Genomic DNA, 23,467 nt, shown 5'->3' with positions numbered 1-23,467 from the left:
CGTGATGAACAGACGTGGAAAAAAAATTTGCATACGCATACCTCTTCTTACTATATCCCGCACTTATTCTAATTTTCCACATTTTGCTTCCTTTCATTTTGTGGTTGCTACGGATGATAGTATTATCCGTCCTTAGCAATTGTCCAGCAGTGTATTATCACCTTGCACACATCCAGTTTCGCGAATATCCAAGGTAACTATCAAATCAAAAGAGCTTCTGTACTTTAGTACGAACGCACCATAAAATGATACCATTATCCTCGATTTACGCTTTTATTTTTTTAATTTTTAATTTGTCAAACTTGTTAGAAAAATATTTTGAATCCTTTTTGAAAGATGCTGGTAAGTGTACGTACATTCGAATTCGCAACTCACATTCAAGAAAATTCATAATAAAACACAAAATGTAATTTATAAAAAATTATATATTTTATATATATATATATATATATTTTCTAAAACTATTTATGGTTAATTTTTAAAATTATTCAGTATAATATTACCTTGGGCACATCCATTTCGGGCCCATCCTTGGTAACTAACAAACCAATGCACAGAATAACAAATCACTTCAGCAGTGCAGTAAGAACGACACTTTAAAACCCTCTTGTAACACTCAACTTGCGCTTTTGTTTTCATATTTTGTAATCTCGCAATCTTTCTGCGAAAGCATTTTTAAATCATTCTTGAAAAATTTCCGTCCATGTAAGTTGATCTGATTTCGCTACTCGCCTAACTCGCATTTTATACTGCTTTTTCTTTTTCTTTTATTTTATTTTCTGTTTTTACATGTTATTTTTACTTTTTGTGTTCTATTTTATTTGTTGTAATTTTTATAAAAAATTTTTTTGAGTGCTCCTCACACTATTGTATTATTATATTTTGCTTTGGCTTTATTGATACAATATCAGAAAGTACTCTGTTTTAGGGATATAATCGTGTGGGCTGATGAAAAGATTATATCTTTCTTTTTTCGTCTTTTTTCCGGTTTTTTAAATAAAACTTCATCTTTTTTTTTTTTTTAAAAAACTGTCGTTTGTTATTTTTTACTTATTATTCCCCCCCCCCTTTTTTTCATATGTCTATAATTTTTCTTTGTTTTATTCATCATTTGGAACTTATCTAATGGGTTCTGTTTACTTGCAGCTTAAGCGCAATAAATGAAACTTGTTATTTTTCTTAACTTTCTTCGTGTTTTCTTGTATTTATTTATTTACTATACATATATATATATATATATATATATATATATATATATATATATATATATATATATATATATATATATATATATATATATATATATATATATATATATATTAATGGGAGGAATTAATCTTGTTTCGTAATCATGATGATAATATTAATTTGGGTATTATAAAAGTTGCAAATATCTGCTTTGTTGATTTATACGATAAAAGAAATGATTTTAATTTTATTATTAATAAACTAATTACTTGGAATTCTAAGATTTCTAGGAGCATCTATTTAAATACCACTTTTAATGAAATGAACAAAATTAAAAGAATATGTAGTAATATTTATTTAATCAAAAAACAAATCGATAAACTTTTTCTAAATTTGATAAAAAACAATGATTACCCAAATAAAGTAATAAAATTTTATATAAAATCATTGAATTAATCGTATATTTTTGTGGATATATTTACTAACCATTTTCTTTGTTAATTTACGTAATTTTCCCATGTGCAAATCCATTTTGAGTAAATCCGTTGCCAAAATTGTTTACTAAACAATTTCTTTGTTAATTTGTATAATTTTTCCATGTGCAAATCCATTTCGGGCAAATCCGTGGCTAAAATTATCTACTACAATAATTTTTCTTTGTTAATTTTTATAATTTTTCCATGTGAAAATCCATTTCGGGCAAATCCGTGGGCAAAATTATTTACTAAAAATTTCTCTATTAATTTGTCCATGTGCTAATCCATTTCGGGCAAATCCGTGGCCAAAATTATTTGCAAAACCGGCTATTTATGTTTCTCTTTTCTATTTTACATTTTTTCTTAAATAAATATTTATTTATTTTCTAAAATTATTTATGGTCTACTTTTTAAATTATCCAGTATGTTACCTTGCGCACATCCATTTCAGGCCCATCCTTAGTAACTAACAAATCAATGCAGAGCATAACAAATGACTTCAATGCTGTAAGAACGGCACTTTGAATTCCTCTAGTTACACTCAATTTGCGCTTTTGTCTTCATATTTTGTAATCTGGCAATCTTTCTGCGAAAGCATTTTTAAATCATTCTTGAAAAATTTCCCGTTCATGTAAATCATCTGATTTCGCTACTGGCTTTAGAGATTTTGTTTCATACTGTTTTTTCATTTTATTTTATTTTATTTTCTGTTTTTACGTGTTATTTTTACTTATTGTGTACTATTTTATTTGTTGTTATTTTTGCAAAACATTTTTTTGAGTGCTCCTCACACTATTGTATTAATATATTTTGCTTTGGGTATATTGATACAGTATCAGAAAGCACTCTTTTTTGCGGATATAATCGTGTGGGCTGATAAAAAGATTAAAAAGAAAAAAGGATGAAATTTTAAAAAAAAAAACGGAAAATAAAAGATATAAACAGTTGATTGTCTATAATTTTCCTTTGTTTTATCTTCATTGTGAACTATATATATATATATATATATATATATATATATATATATATATATATATATATATATATATATATATAAACTGTAAGTATATAGAACTCATAAAATCAGTTAAAAATATAGAGAAAACTTGGAAAATAGTAAAGATTATAGAAAAGAAGTAGAAAAATAAATTATTGAAAAAATTAATTAAAAAAAAAGAAAGAAAAAAAAAATACAAAAAAATTAATATGCCGGAAAACAAAGCAATGAAAAGATATAATTCTGTGAAATTTCTGAGAAATCGAATTTTAAATAAAAACCTTAAATTTAAAATTTTATTGTTCAAGAGCTATTCGACAGATTTCAATTCATCAATTATTTTAAAAAATATACTAGCAAAATGTCAAATTAATATTAAGGCAGGGTTCAAACTTTGGGCAGCTCTTATGATCATATTTCTTCCGATTGCAGATAACCCCTCCCCTTATATTTTTGGGGTCAGAAATCCAAATCTGCCGAAAAAAAGATACGTTTATTCAGAGAAAAGTACAATTTGAATTTTGATTTCTTATCTTAAAATATCTTTCCCGCTATTTAATTTGCGCATTTATCTGAGATCACTTCCTTGGACCATTAAGATTGAGTTTCAGTAATTAAGATTTGTTATGCGAAAATATGATCATTAGAATAAATTTTATTCAATTTGTTTTGTTTATTTGAGACAAATACGTACTATACACAAACAGACGAATGAGATTAAGTGAAGAGTGGGAGATAACGAGCAATAAAACTGTAAAGTAACTCAATGATATTCTGAAAAGCATAAAATAATGCTTAATAACAAAAGAAGAAAAACATTAATTAGAAAATAAACCGCGTCCCGAAAATTTTCACGCTATGCGAACATTTGTCTAAGGTATTTAGCTTTGGATTGATAATTATTTCACCTTGGCCTCAGTTGAGCTCAAAATTCTCTCAATATGTGTTCTATATGAACATGCACCGAGGAATCAATATAGGGTTGTCTAGAATTTTTTAATATTGGTCCTATATAGGGGTAATCTCGCCCTTTATGGGGCCAATATATGGCCTATATTGGCTGATTAATGAAAATAAAATATCGGGTAAATCTGATAATTCTATATAGGGCGGATATTAGTTGTAAAGTGGGGGTAAAATATCCGGTAAATAGGACAATTCTATCTAGGGCTAATATCGGGAAAATAACGGCTCTTTGAATCCTTATTGAGCCAAAATTCGTGAATACTGATCCAATATTGTTAATAACACTATTATTCATCTAATTCTAGATTGCGGATAAAAGTTAGTCATTTTTTGTACAGAGCTTAGCTAGATTAGTTTACCTTTGCTTTGTTGTCAGCAAAGTTTCCCCCAATATAAATATTCACCAATTATAGTAAATACTTAGTTTTATATTACTAATTATTACCTCATTTTGCATTACATCTCTATTATTTAACATGTAATTTTATTATTTCATTTAGTTATTACATTGTCATTAGGTAATGATAAAGATATAATAACAACTAAAAATTTATTGCAATTGTAATGTATGCAGCCAAATCTTTTTAAAAGAACGCTTATTTAGGATCGGTTTTATTGTGAGTCAGATTTTTAAATGATGTTAGCTTTCACTTAGTATGGTAGACATTTAATATTGTCTGTTCCATCATTGTAATGAAAGAAAGTCTACTGCAGCCTTTTAAAACTAAGTCCTGCTAAACAGAACTTAACAATCTTATTTGGCATTGGTTTTAATATAAAACGATATTTTCAAGAATTTAGCACCCACATATCGAAGTAATTATTTAATATTGTTCATTACCTGCTACTGAAACAATGAGTGCTGAATGTTGCGTTCGTGCTTTTCTAAAATCGACTCTGCATCGATAAATGCCCTCATCCTCTAATGACACCCTATCTATTTCTAATACAGCTGGTTGAGGCACTGAACTGAAGAAAGCTCTGGACGAAAGTGCTTCGTTGGTCGCATGTCTTGCTTGACCCAGATGCCCTCTCCTGGCATCTAAACTGTAAATTGGTGTGGCAACATCGTCTTTGTACCAAAGCACTAAGTAAACTTCATCATCCATTATGGGAGATGTAATATCACATGGAAGAGACAATCGTCCACCTGCTACTGCCTGGACTGGGACAGGAATTTCTGAAATTCAAAAAATAAATAAATAAATGTCAGCCGCTTATTTGGGATTTATTTTTTATTAGTTTTTTTTATTGTTACACATTCATAAACATGTTTCTGTGCTTATTAAAAAGGACGGTTTGGTCTAAAAAAAGCCAATACAACGCTTAGAAAAATTTGCCATAGGTTTGCAATAAAAATTACCACAGGATATTCTTATGCGGTTTTGCCTATAGTAAAATTTTTTATGAGCATATGGCAAGTGTTTACTATTTGCGTATAGCAAGTTTTTACCATACGCGTAAGGTAAGTTTTTGCAATACGTATACGGGAAAAGTATACGATAAAAGTTTACCATAGGTAAATCAACATTGGAATATCCTATGGTGTTTCTTTATATGGAAAATTTTTCCCATGAAATTGCGGTGTGTTATAGCCTTCGATTAATTTTTCTATAAGCTATAGCAACAGTTCTTCACAGCTTTGTAGAAGTTAATCATATAACTACATACATTGGGAAATTTCTACTGATATTAATAAGAGTTATTAAATTATAGAGAGCTTTCGGGGCTTTTCACAATGAATATGATACAGAAATAGTTACAGTAAGAGAAATTAAGGTGAGATATTAAATTATTAAATATATGACAAAAGACAACAAAAGCAAAGAACTCTTACCGGACAATACCAAGTCCAGAAATTTAGTAAAATGTTGTCGAAACTAGTAGGATATTGACTAACTTTAAGAAGTTCAAAAATCGATCCAGTCAGATATTCAAAAAAATAAACTGACCGAGTGCAAAAATTAAATAAATAAAAATGTAAAAAAATTAAAAATTAAAAAAACCTACTAAGTCTCTTTGGCGGAAAAATAATACTCTGTAGAGGTATTGGCGTCAAACGCATGTTGACGCCAATAACAGCAGTTGAAATGCTGTTTTTTTGTTGAAATAATCGAAAATAATTTTAAATAATTATACATTTCTCTAAAATCGGCGAATTTTTTTAAAAACTACTATTGCTTTTGATGTATTGTTTTATTTTCTAAATTAGAAGGATTTTGTAGAATAATAAGTCTTTACAATTAGTAGTTTTAGTATCAAGTACGAAACCCTTACGTTAATTTACTCTTTGAAATGTTTTCAGAAAGTTTAAAGAAGTTGCTTCACCAAGTTTGTTAAAATAATAAAATTCCATATCAATGAATTAAAGAACAATATTCGCCATACATTAAACTAAAACAGAATATCAGCCAATGTTACCATTTTCTATTTTCCGTTTTCATTGATCCAGGGAAAAACAAGGCCTTGCACTTCTGTCCACTAGCACCATTTCATCATCAAGTCAAAACAATGGTTATTAAAACTGATTCAATTTGAAAGAAGTTCTGTACTTTCATATTAATCAAATCGAATAATGACTTTCAAATGTATTGATTTCTTCTCAAAAAGTCTTTTTCAGTTCAAATGAATTGATCTATTGCTGTTTTACAAATACGTATTTGAATTAAAATAAATAAATATTTGTTCTTCAATAAGGCTTACATTGAAATTTTTGAGATTTATTTATTTTATTTATTGAGAATTTTCATTTCAGCTTTAGTTATAACTCTCTGAGTTGTAATAAAAGACACTTTAACAAGTTATAAAATTTGTTTAAACTAGAAGCAAAGCTTTTCCACAATGGCATCGAACAGTGGGTCTAATGTAGGCAAAGATAGCCTTTTTCTTAAAAACAAAATAGCGAAAAAACTAAATAAATTTGTTATTCTCGATATAAATCGGAATATAGGTAGTCCTTCAATTTATTATTATTAAAAATACACTTTATGAAATAAAATTTATATTAAATATAGTTTTTTGACAAATTTGAAATCTTCCCTTATGAATTATTACACTGTATTAAATATATCTCCACTTTATAAGTGCAAATATTTGAATATAATTTAAATTATTTGAATTTAATAAGAATACTCGCCATTGTTTAATGCTCTTAAAAATTAGGGAGAGAAAAAAATAAATTCATCGAACAAAATGCTAAAGTCATAAAATTAAAATGCATTACAAATTATTTTATGTTAAAACAAAAAGTTTGTTTAAAGAAACAGGTTAACAATCAACGCAGAATTGTAACAAAATATTTATTTTAAGAACATAATTAAAATTCATAAATCATGTTATGGAAGGGAAGTAACGTTACATTAATTAAATTCGGCTTGAAACTCTAAGAATGACATAGCATTTCATGGCATTATATATTCTAACGCATTGTGTACAAAATAAAAATTCCTAAATCCCTTTTTAATTGAAATAATATTTCAGAGGGAATTTCTGAAGTGACTAGGTTTATTTTTTTTTCTGATAGTAATTAGAAAAGAACGCGACTTCAGAAAAGGGTTCTGAAAAAAAAATGAACACAATTTCGGATGAAAAGAGTTTATATTCGGAGAGAATCTTTCATAAAAATAAATGTCCTATTGGAAATTTGAAAATAAATTATACTTTTTGTTTACATTAAATTAACACTGCAAGTAACGGAAAGTGACTGTATGTTTTAAAACTGTTATTAATTGGAAGGTAAAATTATTATTTTTAACTTGGAAAGGATGCAATGTATCTGAGTTACTTAACTGAGTTGATCTTCTTTAATTATACTTGTATCAAAGATTTAATCTATTTATTTTAATTTTGGAGAATTGAATTCTGGCTTTCGTAATTAAACTAGACACTACATGAATCATATCGCTCAACTTATACGATTTCTTTTTTTTTCGAATTAGCTTTTCATAATGATTCAAAAATATCAATTGTATTTATGTTTTGAAATATTTATCATTCACGTGACAGTAAATAGGTAAAAAGCAATGAAAAATAATGCATATAGAATAAAAAAAGTTACTGAAAATCTGCAGTACCTGATATATAGTAAATATAGACAAATTTAAAACGAAAATATGCTGAGCTTTGCTTTAATTATAATGCGTCATGAACTTGTTATTTGAAAACAAAGTGCTCTTAATTATGTCTGGAATTTAAGTTTTAGCCAAAATAGTTACGGAACAATATTTTTTTGAAAAAAAAAACATGTAAAAGGATTATTATTTGAATAGCTTTTTTGTGTTACTAAAAACAATTTTTTTTTTGCTGCGAAATGTACTTTTATCTTGTACTTTTGTAAAAAAAAAATTAAAATTTAATTATAACGCTTCCCTGATGATGTATTTTGAAAATTATCTCTTATTTCAGAATTTTTTAAAGTAATTCATTTTTAAATAGTCAAATACAAATGACACATAAGTTGTTTTTAGAAATATAATGTTCGCAAAGAAGTTTTTAACAGTAAAATCACTATACATGTCAAATATTTGTTTTTCCGGCTTTGTAATCAAATTTAATATTAATGCTTTAGGACTGAAAAATTAATGTAGTAGTACACAAAAAGATTTTCATGGTCCCAAATGATGAAATTTTTCTTCCTGTGTTGACGACGACAAGCTGTAACAAATTGAACTATGAACTAGGCAGAAATGAAATTTTAAAAACGAACCATAAACAAACAAACAGTTTCATTTTTCATCATTTCTCCGTTTATTTACGTATGTCACATGGTACTTTAGTGCTATATTTTAATTTCATTGATGATTAACACATTTGTTGCTGATGCATGTGAAGAAGTGTTCATAGTTATTTTCTTGCCTGGTTTTCCCCAAATGCCATTTACTTGTTTCATCAAATATGATTTAAAAAAAAAGAGTAAAAAATATTATATCACAAACTGATTACTAACCAATCTTTTCTGATAGAAAATTTGGACTACCCGCCTTCGCGTGGTATGCATTACAGGTAAAGCTTTCTCCATAATGATTACGCGTTAGCATATAAAGTGGAAAATAACAGAATCGAAATAAATGACAACATGCATTATTTTCTTATGATACTATATCACTAACAAGTAATAAATCTAAGTGAATTATTGTGAGTTGTTTAAGATTTTCTCAGAACAATCATCGCTATAATTCATAATGTAAGATTTTTTTCAATAACTAAATATGCTATAAATTAGGAACCATCTACCGTTACAACTTACTTCAAAATTTATTCTATGCCAATACCAATGAGATAAACCAAGCACGTTATAAGAAATGGGGAAAAAAGTAATGAGGAGCAACTTTTCCCGCAAAAACACGTGGCTGGCTACTGAGACGATTCTCCATCCCACGCGCAGGCGCATGATTGTCTTCCCTATTCTATCGACAAATTTCACGCTGGCGTGAGATCGGCAGAGAATGGTTCAATAGTTTAGATGGGAGAGAGAGGCGTTTTAATGAAACTACAGAAGGATAGAATCAACAGAGATGACTCAGAAATACTTCCAAAAGATAGTCAGTTATAATGTATATTTTTCAAGGACGAGACAGCAACAATGAGACGCTCCCTCACTGTTTGGGGACAGTGCACAAATTCACTACAAATGCGTCTACTTTTTAAAAAAAACAATTAAATAAACAATAATATGTTAAAGTTTATGAGAATGTAATTGTGCAACATAAAAACAAAGGAGATTTTTACGGTGGTTGTGAAAAAAAATCATCTGCCAAAGTTTCGCTATTTCCATAAATACAACTCTCAGCATTATGATTGTGGACAATAAGAATTTCTAAAGAGTAAAATAATTTTGTTTCGAAAAAGAACTTCGCCGGCTGAATTTATTGATTGTATTTTTCCACATTATTTACCCTATTGTTATCTGTCTTTTAATTTTAATCTTTGTTATTGTTAAGATATTTTTTTAACTCTTGTTATGGATGGCTGATCGTGCAAAGCTAAGAGTGGTGGCGCTAGTGGTTAAATTGCTCTTTCCAGTCTTCCGGGTTACTGCTTCCGATATAATTTTACGCCGCAGATTGAAAAAACGCGCCATCATATTATTACATCATATCTTTTGCTGTATTTCACATGTACCGAGTTCTTTCTTTCGGCCTTTAAACTTCAGCATTATCATATTAATATTATAATCATTAGAATATTTTCTAATTAGGCTAACTTAAAAAGATATTTTTAAGGATATTTTGGCGACATTTTATTAAATGTAGCCAAATAAGGGATAAAATACAAAACATGGCAAACCTTAAGAATTATTCACAATGAGATATTAACTTTCCAAAATTTTTTTTGGCCTTACGACCTCTGAGAATCAATACATTTCTGAAAGCTCTTATGAATGGTACAATTATGTTTAGATTTGAACCCAAATTACAGTAACAAAACTGCATAGAATATTAGGCTTGTTCACACATCGCCTCGTAGTCATAACATAAGCGGAGGGATACACCGGAAATTTTCTAAATTTCTTCCGGTATAAGGACGCTTGTTATTGTTTACATTAGGCCACCCATCCATAACATAACTTCTCACTTTCGTTATATGTTTACCATTTTTCCTAAACAAAAGGGAAAAAAAATTAATCAGTATACATCGTGTGCATCATATATCATTGCAAACAATACATAAAAATACTTTTTATATAAACGTTTTAATTTTGTTTTGCATAACAAAAAAAGGAAGAAAAAAACTATGATGTGTTACTAGTTTTCTGAGAAACAGTGTTTAATGCGAAAACAATATATTGTAATACATTTTAAATGTAAACAGTGTTGTAAGTGATTAAAAGTATATTGTTTCCTTACTTTATTGTTTAGTTCTTAATAGAAATTCATATTAATGAATACACCCTCAAGGCATAAAATTTATTCATCTTATGATCCTATTTATTATGTTTTGACTAATTTCCGTACGAATAAACTAGTGTTTAATGTATCGATTTTTTTTAAGCAGAAAACTTATAACTTAACTAAACTTAACTAAAGCAGAAAACTTTTAGATTAAAAAAAGAGAATGAATTTTTATCTAGCAGAAACATTTGAATTTTATTTTTTGATCACAGTTACAAAAATTAATTAACTAAAAAAAACATATACCACTATCCAGTTATAGCAAGATTAGTTGGTTTATTCTTATATAACGTGTATTCCCCAAAATACCTCCATTTTTATATGGGAAAATTTAAAATCTCTGTTAATCCGATGTGCAGCTCGCAAAATGAGAAACAAACCACCATGAATAACTTTTTATCTAATGAGCGGATATTCACGTTCTAGGACTCAATCTAAATGGTTCGGGGGGTGATTTCAAATATGCTAATTATTTAGTGCAGACGGTATTTTAAGTTTCGAAATCAGGCACAAAAACGTACTTTCTCAGAATAAACGTACTTTTATCTCGACGGATTTAAATTTTTGAGCCTTGAAAAATATAGGGGGGTACTGCAACCAAATAAATATGGCCCCAATAGTTTGGCTAGGAGAACGGTTTAAAATTTGGACCCATTAATGTTAATTTTACTTTTTGCTTCCTTTACTTTTTGCTTGATCTCGAGAAATTTCGAAACGAATTGAAATTTTTTTACACACAGTTAAAAATTGCGTTTATCCGAACATAATTACAAGTAAAAAAATAACTTTAATAAGTATTTATCATCTCTTATTATTCTACTTAATGATAGTCGAAAAAACTTTGAATTGTTAGGTATGCAAATTTTTACATCATCTTAAAGAATGAAATTTACATGGCAAAAAACAAATTTTTAGCAAAGTAGCTTCTGAGAAAATGAATTTTAAACACCTGGCTTTTTTGAAATTCAATTTCTCAGGAACTATTCAACCAATTTTGCTAAAATTTTGTATTTTAAAATCTAAAATTATAATCTTTTAAATGATACAAAAATTTGTAAACCTTACATTTCATTATTTTTTAGACCATTATTAAATGAAATAATAAAAAATAATAAATAATCAATAAAAGTTTTTTTTACATAAAATTATCTTTGGATAAGCAAATTTTATAGTTGTGTGCAATTTTTTTTTTAATTCGCTTAAAAAGGACTCGAGATATAGCGAAATACGCGGAAAAAAATTAACATTTAAGGGTTCAAACTTCCCGGATTGCGGCTACGCCCCAAATCTTGGGGGTCAGAAATCCCAATCCGTTGAAAAAAAGATATGTTTATCCAGAGAAAGTATGTTTCTATGTCTGATTTCGTAATTTGAAATATCGTTTGCACTTATTAGTTAACATATTTCTAGTCACCCCCTCGAACCATTAAGAATGAGTCCTAGAACGTGAAAATCATTATATCAAAAGTTATTCAGAGTTTTTTTCAGAGAGATTTTTTTTTATTTTGAGCACTGTACATGAAATTTTGTATAGTTGCTATCTGCATATTTGTTTTGGAAGTTATTACTATGAATATTCAATCTTTTATCTAGCTCAAATATCATCGTAGCAAATTACTACTCTGCTATGACCACTGTGAGAGCACATTTCATTGCTGCTTTCTCACCACAAAGGAATTAAGCGCAAATCCAAAGTTTTGCATCTTTCTGAAATGATAACATGTTTAAATTTCAACTAGAGATACGCAAATGATGCAAATATAAGTTACAACTGCGCATGTTGTGAGTAAATGGTGCAACTAAGATTTATTTCCATTGAAATTTCAAACTACTTTTAATCTAAACAAAATAGAAGACTAAGTTGATATGAGCAATTTTCAAGCCGTCTCCTTACATTGGTAATTTTACCCCTTTTTCTCCATTTTGAATCAGCGGGTAACTTCTGTTAACCGTATCAGAAGCGGACGAACTCCGGAACATCGAAATAATAAGATTATATAGGTAACTAAAAGAAAACAAAAATATTTTTAATTCTAAATAGATAAAATTTCTTTGAAAAAGAAACGCGGTAAAAAGCAGCAGAAATTTCAAAAAAATTAGCAATAAAGGAAACGAAGGAAATAAAAATAAAAATATGACCACCGAAGCCGACGTCTTCAGGGGGTTCCGGCCCCGGTAGCCATAAAACAAAACCATTTCTAATTGAGGAAGAAGCAAATGCCTAAATTAACTCCCTCAGTACCCCGATGGTTTTGTATAGATGTCCAGGAAAAAACATGAAATACAAATAACTAATTTAGAAAAGAAACTCAAACAAAAACATCAGAAAATAAAATAAAAACTCACTTAACCATGTCAAACATCGATTTCGCTAGCAAGCCGAATGAAAAGGAAACACTAAAAACTAAAGTAAACAACGCCCTCCATTACAATTCGAAGGTAGAAAATAAAACAAAAGAAGTCAAGAGAAAGAAATACGTAGCAAATTAATAGGTAAAAATTTGGTTAGGATCAAAAATATTTGCAATAATGTTGAAAGTTTTCGGGAAGATGTGAATAATTTTTGTAATAATTTGAGTAATAATGATTTTCCTTTTAATTTTTGTAATGTTAATTTTTTAATTAAGAAAATGATTGAAGAATTCTAAGTTTTTATATATATTTTTCTTTTAACAGGGCGCAATTCAAGTCTTAATTGAGCAGCCCCAGTTAAGCATTGGCTTTGTTACGTATTTCTTTGTTACGTATTCTGCGTGGCGGACTTTCTGATGGAACTAACCCGCATTGTGTAACATGGAGAAGAAAAACTACGAAAACCTCCCGACAGCAAGGGGACTGTAATCCATGATCCTTCTGTCACTGTGTATATTTTACATCAGCACTGTGGTCGGTGCAAGCAGGGTGCGGAATTCATATAGACCAAACACTGCTGGGATTCGGACCTGGATAACTTCTTTGGAAGGCGATTGCTCTATCCCCTGAGTCACCACATCTCTGAGAGACTCCATTGTGATAGTCATGAATAAGCACTCGCTGCGTGTTCCGAAATAACAAGTGAAATGCAATGCAAGCAACGGTAATTAAAGGGAAGACGCTGTTTGACGCCTCTGGTTAAAGCTTATGCGGACCTTAAGAAATAACTTTTGTAATTCTACACACTGATAGCATAACAAGCTTTGTTAATGAAATGGGAAAACATGATGATCATTCCAAACTACACTAGTAAAAAATAAAATAAAAATTGATGAAACAAAGTCTGCAACAATCAGATTTTTTTTGCAGAACTAAACCAATTAGCCAAATGAACTAACGTTAATTTGCTTGCCACTCCAATAAAATTTTCAAATCTAAGAAGTCATTCAGTGCAAAGAGTATTTTTCATTTTTATAGTCACATTTCAAGTTTACATGGATTTGTGAACACATATTATTGAATTTGAGAAAAGAAAAGCAAATAAATGCTCGAAAAAATAAGAGAATGATATAATTAACAATCGAAGTTCCATTGTAGATTTAAATCAGCCATAAATATTTTTCAAATATTCGTGAATATCGTAAGTATATTACAAATGCGTTGAAAACCATTTGTAATTAAATTCTGAAAATAATCAAATGACTTTTATGAATATATATATTCCATAACATTTGGTTTACTTCGCTATAATAGAGGGATTAACGAGAAATATAGTTTTAATTTTAGAGAACGTCACGATTGATTCTAAGCATGCTTGATAAAAAATTATATTTTGTAATGATGTAAAAATTAGTATTAGAATTAGATAATAAGTCAAATAAAGTATTAAAAGAATATAAGAATAAAAAATATAGATTTAAAAAAAATAGTAATTTATAAAAGTATTCTATGTCATAACATTATTGATTATAAGATTATAGAATCTCAAAAATAAATTACGTATATATTTTTTACATCCCTAATGACAGTGTCTTTATTTACATTTAATAGCCATCATTGTCTTAAAGAATTTTTTAGCGTTCGTTAAGCGAAAGGACTTAATTCCATTTATATATTTTTTTAAAAAATGCATTAGTGCCTTATTTGATCATTATTTTTTGTATAGTTATAAACTTAGTTTTAAAAGAAGTTCGGATCATTTGTTATAGGTAACTGTAGAACAATTTTTTCAAAGGAGCTTTCTTTTACAGATATTTCAACAGCTTTTTTTTTTTTTTTTGGTAATTGTCCTTTTTAATTAAATGCACATAACTTTACTACAATTTGCAAAATAATGTACTTAATTATGCGCTTTGAAAAATATTTGGCATTAATATTAATTAAATAAATCCCACACCAATTATAGTTAATTTCCATCAGACGTAATTATGGATTTTATTCCTTATTAGAGATTATCATTTTTAATTAACAAAAAGGCTTGTGATTGTTTCATAGTAAAAAAAAATATGTAAATATACTCGTATTTGAGGTTTTCTAATTTCTAATCATGCTTAAATCAATAAAGAATTACAGGGCGGGATAGCCTGGTTGGGAGGGTACAGGGGCCACGTCAAAAAGATTGTGTGTTCGATACTCCCCTGCAGAAGACATCCCGTGTAGTAAATGGTGACTGAGACGAGTTAATTCTGTCGATTTACAAGGTCCTCCATGTTCCCATAACAAATCATACCTCTGGGGGTACTGATCCAGGGGTTTCCTTGGTTTCTTGATTGATTCATAATTGCAAGGCTACAAAGTTGAACATTAGTGGCCGCATACCCAAAATTGGGTTGGCTGTTCAACGACGGTTATTAAATAAAATAAAAAAAAAAGAATTACAGAGTCATGGTGGCCCAAGGGATAGAGCACTCGCTTCCCAAAGAGGTGATTCGGATTCAAATCCCAGTGATGACTTGTCGATACGAATTCCGCACCCTGCTCGCATCGCCCACCATGCTGAAGTAAAATTTCCTCAATGTTAATCATGGGTTAGAGTCCCCTTGTAGTCAGGCTAACAATGGGAGGTCTTTGTGGTCCTTCTCTCTATATGACGCAAATAAGAGTTAGTTTCATCAAAAAGTCCTCCACGAAAGCAAACTTCTTCCAATATTTTAAACCAGGAGTTCCTTTGTCTTCTGGATAGCGTTCAAAATTACAAGGCTACGGAGTTAAGCATTGGTTGTCGTAAGCCCAGAATTTTGTTGGCTGTTCAACTCCGGTCATTAAAATAAAAAATTGCAAATTGCAATATCATTTAAGGCTTCTAAATTACAGCATAATTAATTTCAATGAAGTCGCAGTCAATGGAAAATATTCACCAATTCAACGCTAAGTCACACAGATTTACACAATCACTAATAACATTATATCTACATGGCTTGGATAAAAATATGGAAGCACTTCCACATAGTAAAATTTTTTATTCCAGTAGCAACATTTTTGGAAGATTTTGCATTGCAAAATTGTTAGCACAATTTGAGAGAGCGTGTTTGAAGTTTTCAGAAGTGGACTCCTCTTTTCTCAAGTAAAGTTTGCATCGGCCAAAATGAGAGTTCCGTTTTAAAGGCTTTTTTTCTTTTTCAATGCCTCAATAACTTAAAAAGCCGTGAGAGAAACTTAAAAACACAAAAGAGATTTCTGCAGGGAGTTACTGATATTATATCTAAGTTAGATTTGAATTTTGAGAGTGAACATTTCTTACCTCCCATGAACCCCATTGTTGACAGGGAATTTTCTATCCGCCTTGATCAGATCAAAGATGTCTCAAAGGCGGAGATTAGTGATATAGTTTTAAGAGCTCTCACTTTCGAAACAGTGGAATCCTTCTACACCGAGGAAGAATGGTTGAGAACATATACTGACGGTTTTAAAATGAGTAATTGTGTTAACGCTGGTGCTGGTGTTTACTGTGAACGTTTCTGCCTGTATACTCCCATCAGCATTTATAGATCAGCTTTCGGTGGCGAGATTGCGGCCATTTACCTGGCCCTGTCACAACTTCTGCCGCATTTACACTCCTTCTCAAAAGTTGTAATATTATCTGACTCAAAGGCTGCAGTTCAAGCAATTAATGCCTCCAGCCGCTCTCGAACTTTAACCATCGATAATTGTTCAAATCTTCTCAAATGGTTTGCCAGTAATAACAAGATAGTGACTCTCCAGTTGATTCCGGCCTTCTGTGGAACCCAGGGAAACTAGGCGGCCGGTCTCCTGGCAAAAAAGGGGGCCTCTGTCCTACAGAGATCTAATTCCAGACTCCCTTTCTATAATATCAAAAGTCTCATAAAGAACATCTTCAGGGGCTCTTTTCACGATCAACTCAAAAATCGTAATTCCAGCAAACCATGGCTTAAACAGATTTTCAATGTCCCTCAGTGGCCTAGGATGAAATCTGTCGCCATGTTTCGTCTGATAACTGGCCACGATTGCCTGAAAAAGCATCCATGTCGAATCAATGTGGTTCATGATCCCTTTTGTACATTATGTGACCTCCACGAGGTAATGGACTTGTTTCACCTGTCTAGGCTCCCTGCTGTCCCACCGAAATCTATCTGGGAAAGCTACTGGATTGCTGGCTCTTATTTATGGATTTATTGTTGTCTTTTTGATGTTAAATTGTCTTTTAATGCGACATTGGAAATAATAAAAAAAAACTAAAAAAGCATTCTAATACAAATATTGCAATCCTAAAGAATTCTTTCAAAATAAGTGGTATTGAAACTAGAAGAAGTTATAACTTCTTCACCTTATTTTTTTCTACCCGAAATTTGCAAAAGTTAAAATGATATTATTCCAAAACGATTCAAGCTTAATAACGTTAATTATGCCGACAGTTTTTCCGAACAAAATCTTCCGAAATATTAGGTGCTAAAAAAAAGATTTTTTACATAGAGTTAGTATAGAAGGGATTTCATATTTTTGCCCAATCCCTGTATCCCGTTTACGTATCATGCGATTTTATCTCATTTTAGAATAAAATTTGAAATAATATTTTCGATAAATAATGTAGCTATAATGACATAAAAGAATTCAAATCACTCACATTTTAAATTTCAGGATATAATTGCTACTTTTAGACCATTACTATAGAAATACCTTATTAACACTTTTTTTACTGCATATTAAAAATTGAGTTTTCCTAAAAGTATAAGATATTTTTCTTTCTTTTTAATGTGGGATACCTAAATCAGGAAAAAGCATAATAATATATGTTTAAAAAATAATGAAAAAATTATATATATAACTCTTAATTTCTGCATCATAGAGTTGAAAGAACAGAGGTTCATTAACCGAATGGTTGAAGATGAGGATTTCTTCTCTCAAACAGAAGTTTTTACACCATTTCTGACCTTGTGTTGATGAAAAATAAAGTGCTTAGTTTCATCTATCTAGAAACAGTACATGAATTGCACATGTAGTAAAACAAGTATATATATATATATATATATATATATATATATATATATATATATATATATATATATATATATATATATATATATATATATATATATATATATATATATATATATATATATATATATATACATATATATATATACATATATATATATACATATATATACATATATATATATATACATATATATACATATATATATATACATATATATATACATACATATATATATATATATATATATACATATATATATATACATATATATATACATACATATATATATATATATATATATATACATATATATATATATATATATATATATATATATATATATATATATATATATATATATATATATATATATATATATATAAATATATATAGATAGATAGATAGATAGTAAAACACGGTATTCAAAAAGCATAAGTTAGGTTGTTTATTTTAAAGAGCAGGTAATATTAAAATACAAATATAAGGAAAATACAAGGCATTTTTTAGCTATCTCAATATTTTTTAATACCTTATACCGTATATTATAAAATACGTAAAAGTATATACTGTAATGTATATACTGTACGTATACTGTATATTATAATGGCACCTTGAAACCAAGGATCATGCGCAGGGTGGTTTTAGGAGAGACCGTTCCTCTGAGGAGCTTGTTACCACTTTTTTTCAGAGTATTAAAGACAATATTGATAAGGGCAACATTTTGGATGCAATTTTTGTGGATTTTAAAGGAGCATACGATACTCTTTGGAAGACTAAGCTCCTATATAAATTAGCGAGTAATTATATATTAGGTAACATGCTGTGGTGGTACATTGACTTTCTTGATCAGCGTCTTATAAATATTCGATATGGAACCGCACAGTATAGTTTTAAGACTTTACAAACTGGTTTTACTCAGGGCGCTGTGTCCAGCTGTTTGCTGTTTGATGTGTATGTTGGTGATCTGATACGATCCTTGATTGATGAAAATATAGGTGTACTTAAGTATGCTGACGATCTTGTTTTTTGACCCTAAAGCCCTAAAAGAAGAGCAAACGAGAGACTTGAAATTTCCCTAAATAACGCCAGGTCCAGCCTCCTTTCCTGGTGCTTATAAAACAGCATGATTGTCAACACGGTGAAAACAACCTACCAAAGCTTTTCATTATGTCACCTACCATTACAACTACATATATCGTATAACAATATAGTCCTACCAGGTTGTGAGAGTTCTAAGTATTTAGGAGCAATTTTCGATCGTAAACTCACTTGGAAATTATATATTGATCATATCAAGCAACGGGCTGAGAAGCGTATAAGACTCCTAAAACGTCTCGTAGGAGTTATGTGGGGCTGTGCTACTACAACTCTATACCTATACGACTTTTATAAAACCTGCCATGACTTACTGTAACGCACCTCTTATTACAGTATCTGAGGGAGGTATAAATAGACTGGACCGTCTGCAAAATAATGCACTCCGTCTTGTCACTGGTGCTGTCAAGACCACACCTATTGACGCACTTCTATTATATACCAATGAATTCTCTATACAATATGAAAAAAAGAAATCAGCTTTGAAGCTCTATCAGAAACTAATTCGCCTACCTCATAGCGATATGTTGACCAAGTCTGAACCTCGTAGGCAGAAGACTCAGGACGGCTACCTTCAAGCTGTATTAAAAGTGATGGATGAAGTTGATATACCTTCCCGGATTGAACCTTTGCTTCCCCCCTTAAATCTTACGGAAGCTAGCAAAATATTATATCACCTGGATCTTATGAGTCCTGTCTTAAAAACCCAGGATTGTACAGCAGCTTCGTTCAGCGTGGGGATGGAGACTATCCACAATCGTTTTTCTCTTCAAACATGGTTGCTCATATATACAGATGGCTCAAAGCATGAGATGGATGGCGTTGCCGGTGCTGGTATTTATTGTGAGTATTTTTCTTACTATATTTCGTTGGGAACAGCCAAGACTGCTTTTGCTGGTGAAGTAGAGGCAATCAAAGTAGCTTTAACTCATTTAAAGGCTCATCCTTCTCTTTTTGATCAAGCTGTCATCTTCCCGGATTCCCAAGCTGCGATTCTGGCCATTTCAAACTACTCTCAAGCCCCTAGCTCTTTGTCCATTGTGAAATGTAGATCTTTAATGACAGAGATGGGTGAAAAATATAAAATGATTGCTTTTCAATGGATCCCATCCCACTGCGGTATCCCCGGCAACGAAAAAGCGGATGCATTGGTCCAAAAAGTTTGCTTTGTCAATTAAGTCCCAAATAACTTGGTTAGCTATAAGTCCACTTCATTAATAATTAATTATGCAATTAAGACAACACATATATCATTGCTAAAAGAACGGACAATTGAAAAATCGTGGAAAAATGACATCCTTAATCTCCCTGATCGCCCAAGAAGCAGTGCTGTAGCTTCCTTTCGTCTTGCTACCAAGCTCGATTGCTTATACGCATTATCTTTTCCGTCTTAAAATAGTGGATAATCCTGCCTGCCCCTTCTGCCGCAGTGGTGAGACGATGGATGCTGAACATCTTCTCAACTGTTCAGTTCTCACAAGGAACTGCATCTACTCCCGATACTGGGAGGCCAAAGACCTGTTGTTCAATTTAAATACTTGATTTAATTTTTGTGTTTGATGTTTTGCTTTTGTTTTTGTATTATGTATATTTCATCTCTTTCTGTATTTGTATTTCTCTTTTCTTTTGATCTCTGTACGGTGTTAGGATAATGTCTGTATCACCCACTGCATTGGAAATAAAATAAAAAAATAAATAATATAAAATACGTAAATCATGTGCAAGATATTTTTAAATTTATTATTTAAAGTGCAAGATATTTTTTCATTTCATTTTTCTGAGACGAAATATTTTAAAATACTTGTTTGAGGAATAATTCATAACAAATTCATCTAAAATAAGTATTAGAGAACGTCAAATAATTTAATTTGCTATCATTGATATGCGTTTAATATATATGTCACCGGCAAAGTATGAAATCTGGCATTATATATAATGCCTAAAACTAGCCGGCAAAGTATGAAATGATTTATATTTCACATATTGCCTAGGCATTACATATAATGCCGGATGCTATTTAGGCAAAGTATGAAATAAACGTCCTGATGAGGTTATTATGTAAATGATGTGCATGTTACTGTGAATGACCGAAATCGGTGGTTATTGACTTTCACCGGTGAATGTTGACAGTCGCTTTGGAGAATGTCCGAAATATTTATTACATCCAATTTGATATGAATTTATTCTTGGATATAGTTACATTTATTCGATATTTTAATACTTACTGATGATAGATTAGAAGAAGCATCAGTGCTTGGAGTATCGGGCAAATATATACCGGGTAATGATACTTGACCTTAAAAAAAATATCAGTGTAGGATATAGCCGGCAAATATATACCGGCCAATATTAAACTTGACTTTAAAAAACAGCAGCGTAGGGTATACCGGGCAAGTGTATACCGGGTAAGTATATACCGGGCAAATATATACTGGGCAATGGCTATTGACCTTAAAAAAACAGTGTAGGGTATACCGGGCGAATGTATACCGGGCAGTGGAAAATTGACTTTAAAAAAACATCAGTGTATGGTATACCGGTCAAATGTATACTGGATAGTGGCACTTAACTAGACCTAGTATATATTTTGGACATTTTCCAAAGGTCTATTCATACTATGTCTAGTTACGTGCCACTGCCCGGTATACATATCCCCAGTATACCCTACATTGATATTTTTTAAGGTTCAGTGCCTTAATCTTAAAACCCTACACTGATGTTTTTTTAGGTCAAGTGCCACTGCCCGATATACATTTGCCCGATACTCCAAGCACTGATGTTTCTTCTAATCTATCGTTAGTAAGTATTAAAATATCGAATAAATGTAATTATTTCCACGAATAAACTAATATCAAATCGGATGTAATAAATATTTCGGACATTCACCAAAGAGACTATGTGATTGTCAACATTCAACGGTGAAAGTCAGCAACCACCGATTTCGGTCATTCACAGTAACATGCACATGATTTACATAATAACCTCATCAGGATGTTTATTTCATACTTTGCCTAAATAGCATCCGGCATTATATATAATGCCTAGGCAATGTGTGAAATGCTTCTCATATTTCATACTTTGCCGGTAACACATATTAGATTCAAAGACAATTAAACAAATCTATTACCGTTTGTAATCCCCATTTCTGTAAAATTTTTCATAAAACAGGTATAATCTACATACATTCATTGCGTAATCAAAACAAAACCTATCCATTTCATGACAAAACGAATTCTATAAATCAAGAATCAAATTTCGAAAAAGACAAGCCCCATTAAACTAGTATAAACTTTAGAAATCTATGCGTATTACAACCATTATTTACGATCAATAATTTAAAATTCGATGACGGAAACCCATTTCATATATGAAATGAACGGCTAAATGTCACATAAAATGATGAATATTATGGTTTGTGACCATCTCGAGAGGGTACACTTAATCGGTTCTGCTCATCGTCTGCAGTTATGACGATGGAGGAATGTGTGTCCTCATCGTCGCCTCCAATCACCCCTTCGGGAATATAGAGATCATTTAAGGACTGAAAGACATTAAATTCTGCCACTATTTTAGAGTGCGCCGTAGATCATATTTCTTGAAATATTAAGTAGAAAGCTTTACTCGAATAAAAAGTAAATATTGAGATATATGCAAAAATATTGGTTGGCGTTTGATCAAAAGTCTACAAGTATTAAATATATGACAACCATTTACTTCCGAGAGGCTCTTCTACACAATTTATATTAACTTGTATAGAAATGTATTGGTCTTTTTTCTTTGATTCTAGAGCAGAAATTCCAGAAATATGAAATAAATAAATGAACATAAAGTAAAAAACTTTTTGACTCAGTTGACAACAATGTCTCTTTTATATATTTTTTCTGACGCTCTAGTTGCGAGCAAAAATTCATTTTGGTACTTTTTAATTATATAAAAAACAGTCTAATAATTTATAAAAAAAAGTCTGTTGGATAATCGGAATTATGTTTGTACTAAAATATAACATATAAAAACTGTAGTTTCATTTTTTTCCATTCATATTAAAAAATTCCTCAATAAATCATTTTGTAAATTAGAGAAATTTCAAAAATGAACAAATGATCTAATTTACTGCAAATTAGAAATATTATTGTTTAGAAGTGAACCGTTTTTTGAAGATTTTATCTTTAACGTCGGAAAAGTATTTCTTAACCACAAATTATTAATAAAATTCCTCACTTATTTTGATCTACATTAATGCAAAAAGAAGAAAACAAGTGTGAAAAATATGTTTTATAAAATCCTGCATCAAAGAGTTAAGTGACACTCAAAAGCCTGGGAAATATAAGGATGTGGCACAATTTCAAACATTTGAGGAGAGCTCCTTTTGTAGAAATATCATCAGGATTTTTATGCAAGCAATAAGAAGTTTCTAAGTACTGTGCTATGATCTAAGAAAAAGTTAGGAAACGGGGCTAAGAACAGTTTGATATAAAAATGCCCCATT

At 30.3% G+C, this 23,467-nt stretch overlaps 2 protein-coding genes across 2 annotated transcripts in view; one reads left to right on the top strand and one right to left on the bottom strand.

Moving 5' to 3' along the window:
- The window catches only part of LOC107449318 (neural cell adhesion molecule 2), a 156,036-nt gene that overhangs the window by 99,941 nt on the left and 32,628 nt on the right, over positions 1 to 23,467 (bottom strand). The window contains exon 2 of the mRNA XM_071185035.2: positions 4,469 to 4,807. Coding sequence (XP_071041136.1) covers positions 4,469 to 4,807 — 339 coding nt within the window. The remainder of the gene's footprint in view (positions 1 to 4,468; positions 4,808 to 23,467) is intronic.
- Positions 19,287 to 20,634, top strand: LOC147814261 (uncharacterized). The gene has a single exon (XM_087158506.1). It carries the CDS (start codon positions 19,287 to 19,289, stop codon positions 20,157 to 20,159), a length of 873 nt encoding a protein of 290 aa, XP_087014632.1. The 3' UTR covers positions 20,160 to 20,634.

This window comes from Parasteatoda tepidariorum, chromosome 3 (genome assembly GCF_982258835.1).
Source record: "Parasteatoda tepidariorum strain Cologne lab strain chromosome 3, Ptep-v5.0, whole genome shotgun sequence".
Classification (NCBI taxonomy): Eukaryota; Metazoa; Arthropoda; class Arachnida; order Araneae; family Theridiidae; genus Parasteatoda; species Parasteatoda tepidariorum.
This window is presented reverse-complemented; position numbering and strand designations above follow the sequence as displayed.

What these genes read in the sequence shown, in the direction of transcription:
- LOC147814261 (XM_087158506.1), top strand. Translation starts at nt 19,287, where the DNA reads ATGACTTACTGTAACGCACCTCTTATTACAGTATCTGAGGGAGGTATA.